The sequence below is a fragment of the Alligator sinensis genome, unplaced genomic scaffold (assembly GCF_000455745.1).
Source record: "Alligator sinensis unplaced genomic scaffold, ASM45574v1 scaffold543_1, whole genome shotgun sequence".
Taxonomy (NCBI): domain Eukaryota; kingdom Metazoa; phylum Chordata; order Crocodylia; family Alligatoridae; genus Alligator; species Alligator sinensis.
This window is the reverse complement of record NW_005842055.1, coordinates 511,039-532,289: the sequence shown is the minus strand read 5'-3', so window position 1 is coordinate 532,289 and position 21,251 is coordinate 511,039. Positions and strand designations below refer to the sequence as shown.

General features: G+C 40.0%; 1 protein-coding gene across 1 annotated transcript in view; it reads right to left on the bottom strand.

The window, feature by feature from the left end:
• PCDH15 (protocadherin related 15) overlaps nt 1-21,251 on the bottom strand; it is a 922,022-nt gene that overhangs the window by 407,402 nt on the left and 493,369 nt on the right. The window contains exons 13-14 of the mRNA XM_025203355.1: nt 13,271-13,405; nt 9,654-9,803 (exon numbers count right to left, since the gene is read on the bottom strand). Of these exons, the coding sequence (XP_025059140.1) occupies nt 9,654-9,803; nt 13,271-13,405 (285 nt within the window). The remainder of the gene's footprint in view (nt 1-9,653; nt 9,804-13,270; nt 13,406-21,251) is intronic.

The window sequence follows — 21,251 nt, the reverse complement described above, 5'->3', positions numbered from 1 at the left end:
GGGGCTGCTTGCCCCCCCCCCCCATGCTCAGCACCACCGTGTAACCTGGCCCCATTGCCAGCCTGGGCCCTGTGCATCTCTGGGCTCACCTGTCAGGGCTGAGCATGGTGACAGCAGCTGTGGGCCCCCTGCTTGCTTTGCCGAGCAGGGTTTGCCACTGCTGCCTCTAGGCTGCCCATGGCATGAACTCCGGGCAGGCAGCAGCAGCCAACACTACCCAGTGTGGCAAGCTGCTGCTGCTGACGGGCGAGCCCAGAGCCAGCACGGGGCCCAGGCTGGCAGTGGGGCAGGTTACAAGCTTGTACTGAGCATGGGGGTGGAGGGGAAGTGGCCCCTTGCTTGCCCCATGGCTGGCGCCCTGAACTGAAGCTGCCTGCAGCCCATGTGGGGCAGCCTGTACCTGCTCCAGACAGCTCCGCATGGGCTGCAAGTGCTTGCAGCAGGGAGTGCCAGCCCTGGGGTGGGCAACAGGCCACTTTTCCCTGAGCTCAGCACCAGCTTCTTCCCTGCCAGCAAGCAGGGGGTCAGGGCTGTGCGCTGTCCCCTGTCTGTACCATGGGGCTCGGGGGCACTGGGTGTGAGTGGGCACGGGAGCCAGTGGGAACATGGGGCCTGCACCGGTGTCCCAGGGCCAGTGCCGGTGGGGCCCAGAGCAGGGTGGCAGGAGCGCGAGGTCCCAGCTGGTAGGGGCTCTATGGAGCCGGGCCAGCTACCCCCTCTCCCTGCTGGTGCAGCCCAGCCTGGCTCCACAGACCCATGCCAGCTTGTGCCCCGCTTTGGGCCCCACCGGTGCCCCACATTGGTCCCAAGACATTGAGACATTGGTCCCAAGATGGTGAACAGGGGGCAGGGCACCTATCAAGGGGTGGGGCTACCCATGCAGCCCTCGACAGCCTGCCAAAACTAGGTAAGCGGCCCTCTGCCAAAAATAATTGCCTGCCCCGCCCTACAGAATGTATTGTTTTGTAGGCTTTCTTTTGGGTTTTATTCTGCATCTGAAGTATTTCACAGAAAGGTGCAACAAATTTTTTAAGGTTGTGATGGAACTATGGTTTGTATTGATGATGTATTAGTTTGGGGAAATACTATGGAAGAACATGATGAGGCTAATTAAGGCACTAGAAAGAGCTCACAGAGCAGATTTGAAACTGAACAAACAAAAATGCAAATTTAGAGTAAAAAAAATAACATATCTGGGAGAAAAGCTCTGAGAAAGGCATGCAAATTCATCCTGTAAAGGTTAAACCCATTACAATCATGCCACCCCCTACAGATAAGGAAAGAATGCAAAGATTGCCAGGAACGATACATTTTGTTAGGAAATATCTACTTAATTTAACAGAGCACACCAAACACCTTAGATTACTCCTACAAAAGAATTCTCAGTGGGTATTGGAACATGAACATGAAGCTGAATCTAAAAACTTGAAGGAAAAAATAATGAAAGCTCCTGTACAAAATACTATGACCCTAACAGACCCATTAAAATGTCAACAGATGCTTCTAAAAAAGGCATTGGAGCAGCGTTGCTTCAAAAACATGGGAATAGCTGGAGACCAATACAATATGCATATAGGGAACTCTCTCTGTCAGAATATCTATATGCGCAAATTGAGAAGTTTGTTTAGCTCTGGTATATGGCTGTAAGATATTTCATATATTTATCTATGGGAAGCCTATGATAGATGATACTGATCATAAACCTTTGGTAACTATAGCAAAGAAAGGGTCATCAGACATACAACCCAGATTGCAGAGACTTTTCTTTCAAATGCAAATGTATGATCTAGATCTACAGTACACACCAGGAAAACATCTACTTATTGCAGATATATTGTCCAGAGCATATGACACAATGGAAAATGAAAGAATTCCAGATTCAGATGTAGTACATGTTAATCTAATTAAAATAGTGTTTGCTGTCACAGATAATTTGCAGTCATGGGAAAAGTTTATGAAAAATGTAACCAGTTAAAGTTAAAAGTTAGCAGCATTTAAAATTAACTTGAGTTAAAAGTTAAATATTTCCACTTTCAACTAGTTAAAAGGCAAGTTAAAAAGAGAGTAACTAGTTAAAAGTTAAGTTGATTTGTGAGAAATACATGAAACATGGTGACTTGCCTCTTAGCACCATTTTTCATTTTCAAATGCAATGAGTGGGTTTCTTTTCGATAAGCTGACACAAGCACTCTAATTTACTCAGAACTCACCCTGCTTTACCTGAAAACAATGTTATACTTGGCATACAGTTTTCAGAATAATTTACCAATACCAATCTAATATTAGATCCTTCTCACTCTCTCCCTGTGAAGTACTTTGTAAAAGTCAATGCAACATATAGGTATACCAGAATAACAGAAAGGAGATATTCATAGCCAGGTGAAAAATGAAAGCTGTTTCCACAGAAAACCTCTGTTGTTACAATTTTTATTGCTCAAAAAGTAACAAAAAGGTATAAAATATATCGCAATTAGAAATAATGAAAGTGTCTAAAAATCAGAATTAGGCTGAAATGAGAAAATCAGTTTAAATGAGAAAAAGCATGTTCAGTTGCATAGCAGAAACTGTTTAAACATGCTTGTACTTCAGCAAAAGCTGCATTTCAAAATTTACTTTGACAATTTTCCCCTTCTGTCTTGTAAAACTAAGCCCCCACTACTGAACAATCGCTCTTTGTGGGCAGATGAGGGAATGCTTGTGTTATAATGGAGGAATTATATTTTTTCATAGTAGATGACATCTCAGATCAGTTTCTCACAGATGAGAAGTAATGCTCAACTTCTTGGGCCCTGGGCTGCTGGTTCTGATCTTTATTAAAATTAAAAGTCATCATCTGGTTCACCCTCACTACTTGCTCCCACTCTTACTGGGATCAATGTCTCTGCTTGTGCTTGTTCCCTCTCCTGCAGCCAACTGGCTGTCCTGTTGACTTCTGCAAATGTACAGAAAATGCCAGCATGAATTAATGAACTCTGGGACTTGTAGTTCTTAAGAGACCATATCTCAGAGGAAGGCATACTGCTCCCTGTCTCTCAAACAAGAAGTCCTAGAGTTCAAATAAAGAAATATCATTCCGTGTAAGTCCTAGAGAGTGGTGGTGTCAGGAAAAATTGGGGAAGCCAGATTTCAATTTTTTTCTAACTTTCAACTTATACTTTAAAAAGAGTTAAAGTGTTAACCTTTTTAAAGTAGTTAAAATTAAAAGTTGACAGCTGAAAAATGTAACTAGTTAAAGTTAAAAGTTAGCCATTTCTTTAACTTTTTAACTAGTTAATTAACTAGTTACTTCCCATGACTGAATATGTGGTCACTAATTGCAGAAGCTACTGCTCAGGACACCACAGTGATAATAGCTATCTGTGCTGGTTGGCCTGGAAAACATATACCTAGCCCCTACTCTCAGTTAAAGGAAGAGCTGTCAGTACTGGATGGCATTTTGCTCAAAGGCTCATGACTTCTTGTTCCAACAGTGCTAAAGAAAGACATGCTAAACAGAATACATCAGGGGCATCTAGGCACTGAAAAATGCAAGGGATGGTTTATATTAGCCCAACATAAACAGTGACATAGAAGATGCTGTAAAGGCACGTACAACATGCCTGAAGTACAGATCAGAACAAAGAAAAGAGCCCATGATGGTCATGGAGGAGCCTGTAGCTCCATGGTATCAAATGGGCATTGACTTATTCATGCATGCAGGAAAAAAAATATGTATTAGTACTGAAATATTATTCTCACTCTCCTGAAATTGCATTGCTTGAAAGCACAACAGCAAACCATGTCATAACTCATATCCAATCGATTTTTGCTAACCAGGGAATTCAACAAATTGTGAGAACAGACAATGGACCTCAAATCAACTGTGTTGAATTTAAAGAGTTTGCAAACAAATATGGATTCCATCACAGCACTTCAGGTCCTAAATACCCACAATCCAATGGTCTGGTGGAAAATGGAGTACAAATCATGAAGAAATTGTTGCAAAAACCTAGATTCACACACCAATGTTTACTTGTCACTCTTAAATTACAGGGCAACACCCATAAAACACGGATTGTCTCCAGCAAAAATGCTATTTAACAGGAAACTCAAAACCTGGCTGCCAACTCTTGTGGATGATGCTTATCAGAATGAAAAGCAAGATGTGCAAACATGTAAAAAATTTGACACACAAATAAAAATGGTACTGTAACAGGGGTTCCAGGGAGTTACCACAACTGCACAATAAAAATATGGTGCTTATTTCCTATGGACAATTGTAGAAACAAAAAGCAGTAGTTTCCTATCACGTAGCTCCCAGATCCCATAAAGTAGTCACACCAGAAGGAACAGATGATACTTGCAGCTCGTAAAGGGGAGAAAAGAAGTAGCATCATGAGATTTGCCAAAGGAAACAGAGCTAACATCAAAGCAACAAGAAATGAGAGAGGAGATTGAAAATGACACAGAAGTAGAGACATCTGAACAAGGACATCAAACAAGAAGTAAACCAATAAGGACTGAGAATGGAGAGAAACTGAGAAGGTCACATAGGGATAAAAAGCCATCACAAAGACTCATAGACACCTGTTAAAATGTGCTTTAACAATGGGTTGAACTAAATTGCCAATGTTAGTATTATATGGAGATATGTTACCTGTAAAGGGGGAAGATGTGTAGATACTTTTAAGAGTGTTATGTAGAAGTTGTTACATTTGCCCAGAAATTGCAGGAGATAACAGCAGATCAGTAGGCCAAGAAGGCTTTCTGAATAAACAAGCGTTATCATTTTATAAGTTTAACTCCTTGGTAATTTGAGAATAACATAGTATTTTGTGACCCCTTAAGACATAGTCTCCAGACCACAGGCTGAAAACCAGTGGTGTACACATGTGCTGCAAAATTCTAAGGGTCTAGATTGGCATTCTCCTCCAAACCCGTAATACCACCTTCCCTACCCCAAACCCACAGAAATGATCAGCAATTACAATATCTACTTGATAACTTTGAATTTAAGCCAACCCCCTTCCCCCATTGAGATTCTATACGTGGAAAATTATACATTTATAATCATTTTCCATGTATAGGATCTAATTAGTGGAAGGTCATCTTAAATCCATTCCCCTCACTGACTTCTATGGCAGGGAAAGCAGTGACAGGAGGCCAGATGCCTGCTCTTGCTCCCCTGTCTCTTGACTGTTCCCATGGCTCCCCCCTGCCACCTGCTTCTGTGTCCCTTCCCACCTCTTGAACTCCCATTGCATGTTCCCCCTGCAGCCTCTTCCCAACCCCTTGCCCAGCCTCCCAGGTCTTCAATTGCAGCTGTGCTCCTTGGGGCAAACAGCAGCAATGGTACCACCAATCAGAAGAAGTGGCAGCAGCTTCCAGCTGGGCTGTGTCAAGATTGAAGGGAGCTGGAAGAGAAGGTCAGGAGGAAAGGGGCAGGTGGTGGGGCAGACTGCAGGCACAGAGGGAAAGGGTGGATGGGCAGGCTGCACCTTCTCCCATCCCCACCCCATGGTCTGCCCTGTGCAATCCCCAGTGGCATGCCCCCTCCCTCACCAAATGAGCCATTTTGGCCTGGGGAAGGCTGTGGCTCAGTTGTGGCTTCAGCCTCAAACCCAGGGCGAAAGATGAAGTTGATCCCCACCTGCCCTAGGCTGGTTCTTGAATCCAAAATGAGGGGTAGAGGGTTCCCCAATGCTGATTGGGAAATAAACCTTATCTTGAATTCAAGTAAATATGGCAGTAGAACCAGGGCCTGCTCATTTCAATTAAATGATTTTCCAATAAATTAGCAAACATGAGCCACCCGTGTTTTCTTAATGTAAACTGAATGATCATTTTGTGTGGAATATCAGAATATTCATAATCTTCTGGACATTCTTTAGTTGAGGTCCTCAGCTATGTTAAAATCAAAACTTGGGGAAGCTAAAACAAAAAAGCATGAACAACGTGCACTTCATTTTCACTTTGCCCATGCCATAACTGAAGAAGGGGTTGAAGAGGGAGAGCAAGTTTTACATTAAACCAGGATTTCCTCATGCTAGGGTAGCTTGTCACTAGACTGTGGAGGCAGAGTGTTCCAAATGAAGGGCTGGGTTAAGACCCCTTTGGAACAAAGTGAACTTTAACAAAGGCCAAGGATGGAACTGAGATTCTGTTTGCTTAGCTACAGTGGAACAGCCTTCAAACTAAAAGCTTTAAAAGCAGATTGGCTTCTACGTAAAAGCAAATTGGCTAATACGTGAAATTAAATTAAATTAATATATTTTGGAAGAGGAAATAGGATGTTGGGGGTGGGGTGGTAAGAGAATGACCAGGTGCTTTGCAAATTACATACTTAATTGATTATCTCTCTAACACAACCTAATTAGTGAATAGAGCATTCCAAGACTTGCATTTGAATTATCTGATTGTGCAGATTCATTGAGGTCAGTGCTCTTTTTCTAACCTACTTTCTTTGACTGGTGGTTTCAGAAACTAATCAGATCTGACCTGGGTCATTTTCCTTTTGAATCTATCCTAGCTGATTATCATCTCAAAAGAGTCAGTGTATTAAGAAGCATCTGAATCACTTCTGAGGTGGCCCTATGAGAAGAGAAAGTTTCATTATGTATACATGCAGAGAAATGGGAAATTATTTCAGTAAAAATCAGTGAATTATCAGTTTGAAAAAACCCCTCAGACAAGCTGACAGTTTTAAAGGAAGAGCATTTGTAATATGAAATGAACTGCATGATTCATCACCCCACATCTGCTTTACTGGTTTACAGAAACTGCACAGATCTCCTAAACAGTACAGACAAAGCTTCTGTTCACAATTCTAGACAGGAAAACAAGGAAGATGAATGGAGAGAAAAGAGACAGTGAGATTCAGAAAGTAAAATCTTCCCAGCTTCAGCAGCAACTCTGGGATTTGTTTTTCTTTTCTTTTTTCTTTCTTTCTTTTTTTTTTTTTTTTTTTTTTTTTAAGAATTTCATCATTTTGCTAATATTCTTTTTTTTTTTTTCATTTTTTCTTTTGGTATCAGACAGAGAGAAAACAAAATAAAGGGAAAAACCCAACTAAAGAAACAAAATTTAAGTCATGTACTTTTTAAATGGATGCTGGTGCTAAAACCTCCTGGCTGCAATGAGGGGTTTTTCTTTTTGTTTTGTGCCAGTTCTGCTTCCTTGCAAGACACAGGTAAGAGAAATTTTTACTTTCCTTGGTAAGATCTATTTGCAAATACACAGCATGGGTAACATTCCTCACAAATAAAAGTGATTCAAAGAGCAGAGAAAAAAGAAAATAAAGTCCATCCTTCTGCCAGCAGAATACTGGATGAAAGACTTCATGGGTGCATGCCACAAAATGCACCCCATGCATGTGCTTTGGTTGAGCCTAATTTATATACTGGGAATCTGGTATAAAAAGAAGCACGGGGAAAAAAAGTGTCACAGTGCACAAGGTGGCAGCATGCGCTGCCTGAAACCAGAGCCTGGCTGGCCAGAGCCACGCTCCAGCTGCCAGCCAGGCTCTGCGTATCCAGATCACCACCGCTACAACCCCAGGAGGCCCCCAGGACCTCAGGTAAGGCTGTTGTGGCCAGCCCAGGTTCTGGCCTAAGCCCTCCCTATCCCACCCAGCACAATTTGCCCTGCACCAGAATTTGTGTGTAGAGACATTCTTTGGGGACAACTAGCAGCATCACAACTATGTCTTGCTGTTAGTTGTCCTTTGAGAAGTGCATGTGCACACTCATTTGGACAAGCCCCATGTCTTCAACATTGGCAGAGTAGGAAACAAGACTCAACAAATTCCTAAATTCTTTGTTATAGAAGCAAAAAATTACTCAACAGTCTGAACTATTAATTATTAGGATTTTCTTTGTGTGGGCACTTTATTTTGAAAATAATCTTGCATTTAACTTGAAGAGATAGTCAAGGGCATCAGGAAATATATCCTTAAAATTCATAGGTTTTTCATTTTTTCCATTTTAGTTTTAATTCTAGCAAACTAGAAAGTATGTGCAGAGTCTCACCCATCTAAACAGATTTTTTTCCAGCCTAGTTCAAGGATAATTGCTACCTGGTTGATAATTACATTTAATACTTACACTTTACATGCAGCTTCTCCAAAGTAGTATTTCTCTTTTCTCCAACTATGAGACAAACACTAGAATGGGAGGCTCAGTACCTTTTGTTTTTAAGATAAGTAAGGGTAGAGTACAAAACCCCGAGTCCTGGCCAATGAATAATACTCCTACCAGTAGCTGAAAGCTTCAATCCCTTTCCTCAAGGCGTCCTTTCAAAGATAAATAATTTCAAGCAAAACAAGCCACTTGAAAGAGATGGTAGTCAGTCACAAATGTCAGTCTTTTCCAATTTAGCTTGCAAAGGAAAGGACACACCCTTTTCCCAGGTAATCAGACCACATACACTTGTTCTCTATCTTTACATCTGAATTCTGATCACCTAGGTTAGTCCCCTGTGTACAGGAATTGTGGAAGACCTTTGCTTGCATAAGTGGTGCCTGCCATTTGCTAACTTGAGAAGATTGAAAACATTTGCAGATGATGATATGCTGCAGTGTATGGGTACAACAGGCACTTGTAGGACCCAGATTTGGATTACATGGATAATTTTAATCCACCTACAGCTGAGCAGGGATCAGAATGTGCAAGCATTTATCACTTGCTGGAGGTGGCATGAGCATCAGATCTGATCAAAGAAAAACCATACAACAGATCAAAACACAGTTTTCACAAAATAACTTTATAGACTAGAACTTACTCTTTTAGCCTTACATCTCACTGTGGTAAATAAAATATAAGATTTACAGATAAGAAAACTAATGTCTGGCCTAAACATACACAGCAAGTCAGGACAGGTCAAGAAACACATTCCTAGTCACCAGACACCAAGCTTCCTTCCCATGTCTTAGTCACTGAGCTAAAATTTGCTTCCTCACCAGTTCCACTATCCCAAAACATTTATTATGGAGAACTCATACTATTCAAAAGAACACAGGATTTTTTTTCTACATATTCTTCGCTTTTATATTCTCCTTGCTTATTGGCAACATATGCTTGTGTTGTGTTGTGTTGTGTTGGGCTGCAAACACTATAGTAGATAGACAAGGAATGATATCTTATGTTGCTGAAGGGAGACTGTCATCAGCTTCAGACGGGTCAGGATTTCACTCTTTGTCTTTACTCAAATGAAAAAGCTACGTACAAATATTAAATAATAAAACTTACCTTACCTTTTCTGATACTATAAATCAAATTTCTCAATGTCTAATGTGCTCTAACATAAGATGGACTGAAAAAAATGAAAGATCTTAGAAAATCTGACCCATAGGAAGAGAAAGACAGAAATATAGGTAAATACATGTAAACTGGTATAGTATGTTTCATTTTAATGTTGGTCTATCTATTCAAATATGTCATTTGGTATGACAAATGGAACTGTTAGCATGTAAGGAAATAGCTGCTCTTTTGATAGTACAGTCTGATCAGAAGCAAGAAAGCTTAGCGCAAAACTTCTTGTGATGTTTATCAGCGCAAAAGTCTACGCAAAAATTTCATGAGTAAAGCTGTTGATATGCTTACCAAAGTAAAGTAATGTTTCACACTTTTTTAAGTTTACCAACATTTGTTTATGAGCACATAAAGGCATAGGATTACCTTTATAACAGTTTCTCCAGGCTTCATGTCTGTGTACACATTGACATTATAAGATATATTGGAGAAGGTTGGGGTGTTATCATTTGCATCAATCACTACAATATTGACTGTGACTGGGTTACTCTCTTGCACACCATCAGAAGCGGTCATCTACAAAGGAAAAATAATTTAAAGGTGTTAATCTTAAGACAAATGTAGCTAACAGAAAATACATGCCAAGGTAAAATCTGTTTTTCTTTTGTATTTACTTTGGCTATATATATAAGCAACATTTTTGGATGTCTTGTTCTAAATCTTTGCATGCATTGAAGTGTGGGAAAGTTATCTCTCCACACACATACTGTATTGGACAATATTGTTCTCTGCTAGACTAGAGAGAGCCACTCTTTGGATAATAGTTAATTGAGAAAATTATATTAATACATTATTGAATGTATACATTATTGAAATTGTATGTTTTCCTTCCCTTCATTCTTCTTGTCACTGAAGGTCCCCAGCACATATTACACTTAAGATGTGATTAACCAGTTAATAGCCACATGTTAATGCAATTAATGGTGTTATAAAACAAGGAATAAGCCACAAAGTTATTACACAAAATATATATAGCAACTTTGTGTCTGGTTCCTGTGACACCATTAATCGAATGTGTGGCCAGAATGTGTGGGAGCACAGCTGGGAGCCTCATCACCTGATATGGGCTCAGATGCAGGAGCGCAGCTCCCAGGTTCAGGAGCTTGCATGGGAAACCTGGGATCAGGATCCCAGGCTTCCCCTACTGCAGAAATAAGGCATCTGATGCTCAATCCCACAATCAAGCCTCCTGCCATACATGCATGGCATGAGAGGAAGATCCTATCACACCTTTAACTGCTTGTCTGCCAGGGGTTGAAGAGAATAAGTAGCCACTGCTTTTCTATATACTTATGCAACACCATCAGTTAAGAAAGTAAGTTTCTAAAGCACAGAAGTTTGAACAATTTTTCATTTTTGGATTTGTTTTGTTTTTCAGAAAGATGTTTATAGCACTTTTCCCTGAGCAGATTCTTAACTATTGAAGCTCAATACTATAAAAAATGATACACATCTAGGTGCTAGATTGTCAGTGCTATATGAAACCCTCTTATTTTCTTGCCCAGACTGTAGTTGCAGCTAGTTGGAGATTTCATAGATTTCATAGACATTAGGGCTGGAAGGGACCTTGTAAAATTATTGGGTCCAGCCCCTACCCAAGGGACAGGTAGTCAGCTAAGGTCAAAGAATCCCAGGAAGATAAACCGCCAAATGTTTCTTGAAAGTGTCCAGAGTAGGTGCTTGCACACCTCTGGGGGGAGTTTGTTCCAGGACTTGGGGGCTCGGAGAGTAAAGAAGTTTTTCCTTATGTCCAGCCTAAAACAATCTTGCAGGAGTTTGTGACCTCTGGGGTGCTCTGGTGAACAGGCATTCCCCCAGATCCTGATGCACACCCCTTATGGACTTATGGGCTGCCACAAGTCACCCCTTGAGCATGTACTTCTCTCCAGGCTGAAGAGTCCCATAGCTCGCAGCCTTTCTTCAGAAAGCCTGTTCTCATGCCCTCTGACCATGTGCATGGCTCTCCTCTGGACTCTTTCAAGCTTCTCCACATCCTTCCTAAATTGTGGAGCCCAGACTTGGATGCAGTACCCCAGCTGCAGCCTCACCAAGGCTGAGTACAGCAGGAGGATAACATCTTAGGTAGCAGGAGGATAACATCTTAGGTCTTGCTCGAGATACATCGGTAGATGCAATCCAGAGTTTTGTTCACTTTTCCAGCTGCGGTATTGCACTAGTAGCTCATATCATCTTGTGGTCAGTCATGATCCCCAAGTCTCTTTCGGTCATGGTGCTAGCAAGCATAGCATTGCTGAGCCTATAAGTGCGATGCAGGTTTTTATTCCCAAGGTGGAGCACCTTGCATTTCTCCATATTGAATGCCATCAGGTTTTCAGACAGCCACCTTGCAAGCTTATTGAGATTGGCCCAGACCACCAGCCTATCCACAAGTTGGAGATTCTCCCCCAAAATTTGGTGTTGTAAGTGAACTTGGCCAGTCCACTTTTGACTCCAGTGTCCAGATCATTTATGAAGCCATTAAAGAGTACAGGTCCAGGAATAGAGCCTTGGGGGACACGACTAGTCACCAAGTGCCATGGTGATTCAGTTCCATTAACTACCACACTCTGGGTTTGACCTCAGAGTCAGGTCCCCAACCATCGGACTGTGGAGTAATCGAGGCTGCAGTTGCCCAATTTTCCCATACGGACATCATGGGATACAAGGTCAAAAGCTTTTTTAAAGTCTATGACCATTGTCCGGTCATAGAAGGAAATGATTGGTCAAGCAAGACCTACCAGCAACAAACCCATGCTGGCTGTCCCACAGAATGTTGCCTTCTGTTAGTCTGTCAAGAATGATTACTTTGATACTTTTTTCCAAAATCTTCCCAGGGATTGAGGTCAAATCGATTGGCCTGTAGTTTCCTGGGTCTTCTTTCCTCCTTTTCTTGAAGATGGGCACCACATTGGACATGTACAGGTATTCAGTCACAACTCTTCCAGGAAAAACCATTCATGAACAGATGCTTAGTATTTTTCTCCCAAAGCAAAAATAACTCTCTACTCCAGGAGAAAAATAATGTGGGAACAACCAGCATTAAATCACTCCCAGGAGAGTTCTCTTGTGAAAGCAAATGTCTGCATATGTTCTTTTTTGAGATAAGTCATGGCACCTCAGGGTGCTTTGCTCCTGTCCCCAACTGTCCAGGGAAACATTGCATTGGTAACTGAACTCTTCTGATCCAGCCAAGCATGGTGCAGAACATGGTACTTTTACAATGCTGGCACTGTTCTGCAGGGAGACACAACTTGCAAGGCAGTCTGGGTCAACTAATCAGGGCTTCCCTGTGCAATGCTGCCATCTGTCACCTGGCACATTGGAGAAGCCTACAAAGCACACTGAGATGTGTGCACAAGGGTCACCTGCCTGTGCAGCATCAGCACTAAACACTCTCTGTTTTTCAAGGGCTCAGCACTTGAATATGTGTTCAGCTGCTTCTGGGCAAGTTTTTCTACTGGGAGAACAAACCTGGGAGAACTCTCCCAGATGATTTGAAAGTGCAGATGCAGCCACTGTTAGTAGTGCTCATTGTCTATAAGTGGGCATGGAGGTGAAAGTAGGTAATGAGATACAGGCAGAGCCTTAACTTCACTTATTTTTATATGACAGAATGATTAGCTGGCTGGATAGGTGGGAAAAGTAACCTCCTTCATTAAAAAGGGTGATGTAATTTATTCTTCCTTCATCTAGGTCTAAAGGAAGAAAATTGTTACTGTTCAGATGATGCAGCTTGACACTACCCCTTAGTTAGGGGAGATTGTAAAGTAACAGTTTAACCCTAAATGAACTTTTTATCCAAGAGGATATTCCTATATGAATGAGAAAATGACAACCTATTCAAAGGAACATGTTCTGTTTTACTTCACACACTCATTTTGTAGTCTAAATTCTATCTGTAAATACAAGGTTAGGTTTATTATGTTTAAATTACTACAATACCTGCAGAGGACCTGGTGTACTTTTTTAAGAAGACTGCTTACCGAGAAGGTATAGAACTGCTGGAGCTCCCTGTCAACGGGTTGGAGTAAGGTGAGGTAGCGTGTTATTCCAGTTTGAGTCACAGTGAAAAATGAACTGTAATCATTTAGAAAAAGATGGACCTGGGGGTCTTTTGTCTTCAAAAAGAAAGAAAAGAATATTTAGTACATTTTTACATATGTAGTAGTCAAATAAGTCATGCAAGCATTTCTTTTTATTATGATTTGAATAAAACAGAAGGTATAATACCATAGGAGACAGACTGTATGAAACTGCGTAATACCTACATTTCTGTGAATGGCCTTATTTTAAAAAGTGAATATTCTTAGAATGGATATTTTGAAACAATATTTGAAAAATAAAGGATTTTTTAAAAACCTTTACAAAGAACACTTTACATATCAAGTGAAAAGAGATATTTCTGTGTATCTATGAAAAAGAAACTAGCTAGATTAAAAAAAAATGCTATCACAGGTCAAAATATATCAGATCATCCAGATATACTGCGTACTAGTTAGTATTTTACTACTTTAAAAAAAAAAAGGACATTTTGGCTATTCAGGACTTCTCTAAGGAACCTGATAGGGGCATAGTTTTCATTGCTTGGTTGCTCCATATTTTGGGGCTTGGTAGTTGCTGGGATGCAGTTCTCCCGGTACATAAAAAGGGTATTAGGAAGTTTAAATAGGAGCTGAAGGTAATACTGTGAATCCTTAATCCTGAAGCTAAGGAATAACATGCCAATCTTTTGGGACAAAGTAGAGTGCATTCTGGGGTGTTCTGGAATGCCCCAAGACTTTGGCTATGCCCCTGTCTTCTGAAGATAGCCATAATGGAAAGAGAGAAGGGAAGAAATTTGTAGCATTAAGCATTAAGTCAAATTCAGTGGCTGCAAAATTGTTCGGAAAATAAAGGCGTCTGGAAATTCAAAACCATCACAATGGAGTGAGATCCTTTTGACTACAATTGTCCTACCATATTTTAACACAGAAATATAGCTTAAATGTTTTATGGTTTTTAGATACTTGTTTCAACTAACCCATTCTTTAGGTAAAATGAGATTAATATATGTGCCCATATTTGCAGACCATAATTAAGCCTAATAAATTATTACTTTTCTGAAATCACTGTTCTTCCTCCAAGAATCATTTTTCCAAGTGTAGCATAAGCAACACTTCTAAAAAAGAGTTAACCACTGACATTTCCTTCCAGTCCTAGATAATAAACTATGCAAGAAAATTTAGAATAATAGAGTAACTTCAAGTTAAAATTTTACAGATATTTAATGGTCTAACAGAAGCTTTTCAAGCAACCTGAAATAAAGCACTAACTGCTCAAATAAACAACTATAAATGTAGGCTAGTGAAATGAAAATGGTATGAAAAAGGTTTAATTTCTCAATCCAAAGTATTCTAGGCCACAGAGACTTTGGAAATCTAAGATTGTGGTACTTAGGTGTTAAACCATTTCAGTTGCTAACAAATAAATGTAAAAAATATCAAACTGTTCCAAATGAGTGGTTTTCTACTGCTTAAAGCTGTGCTGCAACTATGTCAACTTTCAGTGAAATTAAAGCTCTTTTCCAATTCAAAGGGGAAAATAATTCTGTTCTTTTCACAAAGTGATGGGAGGTGATAGGCAATGAATGTTCATTTCTAGGCACTAGAAAGTTAGTATAAATTATAGAAAAGTCCACATTTTTAGTATGCTTCTATTTTTAGTATGTATATTTGCAATATTTTAGAACAAAATTAAAAACTTTCTTGATGACTTCTCTTTTGGACATTCTATTAGCTGGCTTGTATTCTTTGGGTTCCCAGACATCATCTTATTTTGGTCAGTTGTGTGTTATTTATTCTCTTTGGGATCCATTACTGGAAATTGGATGCTTGTTTCTCCATTAAAGACATTACTTCATGTATCATTTATTATAGACTGCAGAACTATCAACTGAAAACAAATTGACTGCTTCTCAAGGTAACTGGAGTGTAATATTGAAAAGCTGATGACATGGTTAATACAGGAAAACAGATATAACTCTCAACAGAAACATAGTGCTGATTACAAATATTTTATAGCAAATTTCATCTTCATTGTGTTTTACAAATAATTATTAAATCTTTTATATACCCTTATGAGGTAACTAAGCAATCATTATTATCTCTATTTCATAGATGGAGAAACAAAAGATGCTGAAAGAGACTCCATTGCTAATCTGTGTTAAGTATTGTAGTTTATGCTAAATTTTTCATTTCTCCTACTTGTAGAAACTCTATCCTTAAATTAGCTTCTGAATGTCATATTAGCTTCATGGTTAACAGAACCTTATAGACCATTTCAGAATATTTCAGGATTGTAATTCATTCTCCAGCCAAGACTAACTTACTTTTCCATGCTGTTGGGATTTCAGCTGTTATCTAGTGCAGGGCTGGCAACCCAGGAGTGGTGTGCTGAACTAACAGAACTAGATTCAAAGGTGGGCCACCACTTCTGACCCACCACCAATTTGCCAACAACCTTCTGGCTTCACAGGGAAGATGCACATGCTTGACAGGCTGGATATTACCCATGAACTGCAAACTGACAACCTTTGACCAACCCCTGATCAGCCCTTGACTAATGCTAGAGCATTAGTTTGGGACTCAAAAGTTGAATGAGAGGCTGCTAAGTGAGAGAGACAAGTCACTTCAGCTATCTCTGCTTCAGTTTCCTCAGCTGTAAATTATGAATGATGATTAGTATTAATACAACAATCATCATCATAGATCAGAAATATTTTTTTAAGTCATTTAGTCTATTTCACTGCATATAGTCTCCAGGGGTTTAGCCTGCCCACTTTAAAAGTACATTGGTTGTTGCAATTAGGGTATGAAAAGGATACAAAATAGGGTCTTTACCAAGTGCTAATACATTAATGACTTCTGTTTCTACTGAGTGTGTATGCACTTTAACAACGCTTATAGTAATGGAATGTGAATTTCTGTGTCTCAGTATAAAATTTATTCATTCAAAACTCCTTCTTCATTAACAAAGCTGCTAGCTAAATTCTGACTGCTGAATTCATTAAACAGTTTTTGATTTTTCTATCCAGTTTATATTTGCTGACTGAAAAAAGAGCATGTTTGACTTGGTAACTGAACAGAATATACTCAGAAGACAGAGAAGAGAATAAAATATGAAATCCTACATATGACAAATACAATAATTCCTAACCACTTAATATCTTGCATGTTATCTCTGCTAAATTTTCTGCCAAGAACTCAATATGGTAGCAGATAAACAAAACAACATGCACAATAGCATAAAACCATTCAACATGCAATTAAGAACCACTCCAAGCATGCAGAACACAAGGCATGTGTATGCTTTATGTTCCACTGTTCAGATGACTTATCAGTTAGCTATCAAATAAGTAAAAATGTCATTTTCTGTAATAATGACAAATTATTTTGGATTAGGTTATGTATCTTCTGAATATACAAAGCAAGTCTAACATACCCTAGGTGGAACTCCATTGATTTAAATGGACTCTCACCATATGTGAACTGGGCCTAATATATTGAAAATATTCCTTGAAGGCTTCTCTAAACAAGTGATAGTCCCAGTCTCTCATCTTTAGTGATACAGAAAGAAGGAAGGAGGGAAATGAACCACACAGTTTCAACCAAACTAAACAACCAATACCTACAGGAATAGCACCCAGTTTAACCTACAAGGCAAACAAACATAATATAAAAATGAATAAACATGCACACAAAGCTAACAATGGACATTATATGAGTGGACATCTACAAAAAAAAAGTTAAAATTTAATACAATTGGCTGAGCTGCTCACTTAAGAGCATTCATAGTTTAGCATGAGCTGACTTGCAGAAAGCTTGGAAGCAGCAGGACTTTTTATTTAGTCTTTAAAATTAACTTTTAAAGCAGTACCAATGAAATAGTTTAAAAGAAATATATATAGCATAGATATAGATTTAGGCAATTTACTTATTTAGAGTATCACAGGATCATGAAGATAGTATAGTAATATTAACTTTACCAGAGGTATACTCTTACTATAAAGCAACCATTATATACATAAATAATTAGGGGTTTTTAGTTAGCAACTCAAGGTCTATCTAGCACATTTGTAATTTGCCTAGATATACCATCCAACCATATTTGTGTTTATTCTTAAGATATTAATATATCCTCTTCTTTCAGTATTCATCACCAAAGTACCTTTAGTCAAAACAACTTTTTTTTTTAACTTCCCAGGAGAATATTTTTCTGATATTTCCCTAGGCTTGACTAACTTTTGATATAGTAACAGCCGAATGTAGGAAAATCATTCTAGTTGAAAAACACAGACTAAATTCTCATCCCTAACAGAACTGAAAAAGCCTTTGAATGAAAGTATTTTCAATTTTATGCCCAGGCTTGTGCATATGGATATGTTCTATAATACTATATAAGAAATAAATACTGACATGATGTCAGTTATACACCTTGTAATCCAGAAAGTTTGACATGGAAAGCTTCCATGTTATGGAGACAGTATACACAATATGTGTAAATTTAATCATACTTTTAAACAATAAGGACAAGGAGAAAATGTTAGATAATTGTTATTTCGTACCAGCAAGTTAAAGTCAATTAAAAAAAAAAAAGATTTAACCTAGCAGACAAGGCAATAATGCTGTAGCTATTCATATAGTTTGCTCCAATCCTGGAAACTACAGTATCCTAATTCAGAGCTCTACCATGGAAACAAAGAATGAGAAACTGAGAGGGTTGAAGGATTTACATAAACCAGTGGTTCTCAACCTTGGGTCATGATACAAACAAGGGTCACGGGGGCAATGCCGGCAGCACTGCACACTAAGGACGAGCCATGATGCATGCCAGGAGCTCCCCCACCCCTGCCCCCACCACCGCCACTGCACTCTGCTCCCAGCAGCTGGTTGTGGCAAAAAAAGGTTGGGAACCACTGATATAAAAAATCATCATATTATACCATTTAAATTCCTCATCTAAGCTTCAATTTACTCTGGTCTCTAGGTATTCATGTGGATTAATTTAATTTATGAAATGTAAACAAACTGCTTAATAATAGCAACATTAAGCAGTGCTACTGTAAACCTTTTGAAACATTTAGAAGTGGATGATTTTAACTGTTGCAGTGTTGAAATTTAGCATGTGAAGTTACTTAATGGTGCAGACAGAAGTGCAGCTCCCAGCTATAACTCAGAACAATTTCTGAAAAGAGTTCTGAGTTACAACATTACCCAAGGCCAAACAGAAGCTCATCATTCCTTCCCAGCAGGAGAAGAATCTAGCTGCCTGCTGGGAGCCTGCAGCCAGGTTCCCCTAGCAATGGTCAGTCTCTCTGCCAGTACCCACTGTTTTCATAATGGGAAGGGGGAAAGGCAGCAGAGGGAGCTTGTTCTTGTGGCTCCCCAGCTAATGCTGGTGGGTGAAAGGGAGTCCCTCCACCTCAAGGCGGGGCTCCAAAACACCAATCAGACCCTGCAGGGGGGAGTGCTAAACCCCCCCTTGATTGAACTGATGCTTGAATTACCTGAAGACTGGAAGAGGGCCAATGTGGTGCCCATCTTCAAGAAAGGGAGGAAAGAAGACCTGGGAAACTACAAGCCAACCAGTTTGATCTCAATCCCTGGGAAGACTTTGGAAAAAAATATCAAAGAAGCCATTCTGGACAGGTTAACAGAAGGCAGCATTCTGAGGTATAGTCAGCATGGGTTTGTTGCAGGTAGGTATTCCTTGACAATCTAATTTCCTTCTCTGACAAAGTGACGTATCACCTGGACAAAAGGGAAGAGATTAATGTCATATATTTGGACTTCAAAAAAGCCTTTGACCTGGTGTCCCATAATGTCCTCATGGAAAAATTGGCTAACTGTGGCCTCAACTACTCCACAGTCCAATGGCTAGCCCTGATGGAAAAATTGGCTACCGGTGGCCTCAACTCCTCCACAGTCCAATGGCTAGGGAACTGGCTCTGAGTTCGGATCCAGGCAGTGGTAGTAGATAGAACTGAATCAACGTGGCACTTGGTGACTAATCGGGTCCCCCAAGGTCCTGTTCTCAGACATGTATTCTTTAATGTATTCATAAATGATCTGGACACTGGAGTCAAAAGTGGACTGGCCAAGTTCACTGATGGTACCAAACTTTGGAGAAGAGTCTCCACACTTGAGGATAGGCTGGTGATCCAGGCTGACCCCAGTAGACTTGCACGGTGGGTGGCTGAAAACCTGATGACATTCAATATGGAGAAATGCAAGGTGCTCCACCTTGGAAATAAAAACCCACATCACACTTATAGGCTCGGTAATGCTACACTTGCTAGCACCATGACTGAAAGAAACTGGGGGATCATGACTGGTTACAAGATGGATATGAGCCACCAGTGCAATACGGCAGCTGGCAAAGCAAACAAAACTCTGGCTTGCATCTACCAATGCATCTCAAGCAAAACGCAGGATGCCATCCTCCCACTGTACTTGTGCTTGGTGAGGCCACAGCTGGAGTACCACATCCAATTCTGGGCTCCACAATTTAGGAAGGATGTGGAGAAGCTTGAAAGAATCCAGAGGACAGCCATGTGCATGATCAGAGGGCCTGAGAACAGGCCTTCTGAAGAGAGGCTGTGAGCTATGGGACTTCTCAGCCTGGAGAAGTGCAGGCTCAGGGGTGACTTGGTGGCAGCCTGTAAGTACATAAGGCATGTGCATCAGGATCCAGGGGAACACCTGTTCACCAGAGCACCCTAGGGGACGACAAGGTCCAACAGTCACAAACTCCTGCAAGATCATTTTAGGCTGGACATAAGGAAAAACTTCTTTACTGTCTGAGCCCCCAAGGCCTGGAACAAACTCCTCCCAGAGGTGGTGCAGGTACCTACTCTGGACACATTCACAAAACATTTTGCTGTTTATCTTGCTGGGATCCTTTCACCCTAGCTGACTTCCTGCCCCTTGGGCACAGGGCTGAACCCGATGATTTTATGAGGTCCCTTCCAACCCTAATGTCTATGAAATCTATGAATTCCATTCACTCCCTTTCCCCCCTCCCATTCTGAAAACAGCAATGGGCTGGGAGCTTCACAGACACAAGTTGCAAAAGATGCTACATTTTTAAACATCTTTATCTGACACCTCAGTCAACAAGGGGTCTGATTTTGACCCAATCAGACATTTTAGAAGGTGTCTGCAGCTGTTCATTTGTGTTTGGTCACAGCTGTAGACTGCTTTCTGTGGTCAGATCAAGTGAAAATTGTCACTGCTGTCTGCAAACAAGTGTATATGGTTGGGACAACCACTCTGTGCATTGGTATGGAGGGAACTTAATACAAAGACTACCAAAAGTGATCTGTGGATTTTCAATAAGAAGGGTAAATACAAAAGTGCTTTTATAACCAAGGAAGAGTAGTCATCATGGGGAAAATAAAAACACATTTGCACAATAGGAAATGGGTAAATAGTTGATTTTAAGGGTAACAGTATTTTTTAAAAAGAAAGGCCTGTAAATCTACAAAAATAAATTAAAATAAGATATATAGCTCTTTAATAACTGCAGAAGGTAAAACTGCATTCTCTAATTCACCTTGAACTCTAATCTAATCAGCTATGACAGTGAGAAGACATATGTCGTCTTATTTATTAGAGTTTTTCATACATATTAATACCCCTAAATGCTGCAGTCCTACCAATATGAAATACCCACTTGAGCAGACCCCAGCTTATATAATAAAGCATTACATTAATCACTTTGACAACATATGTTACACAATGCATCAGTTGATTCTTTACTCACTTAGATTAGTCATTATATCACTTAAATCACAGTTACAGGCTATAGTTACAACTGTAAATGGTGAAATTTTACATGGTAATATTTACCATACCCAGAAGCAGCACTCTCAAGCATGCTTTACTGGTCGAGAGTAACACTACTTCTGGTTTACTTTCACACTAG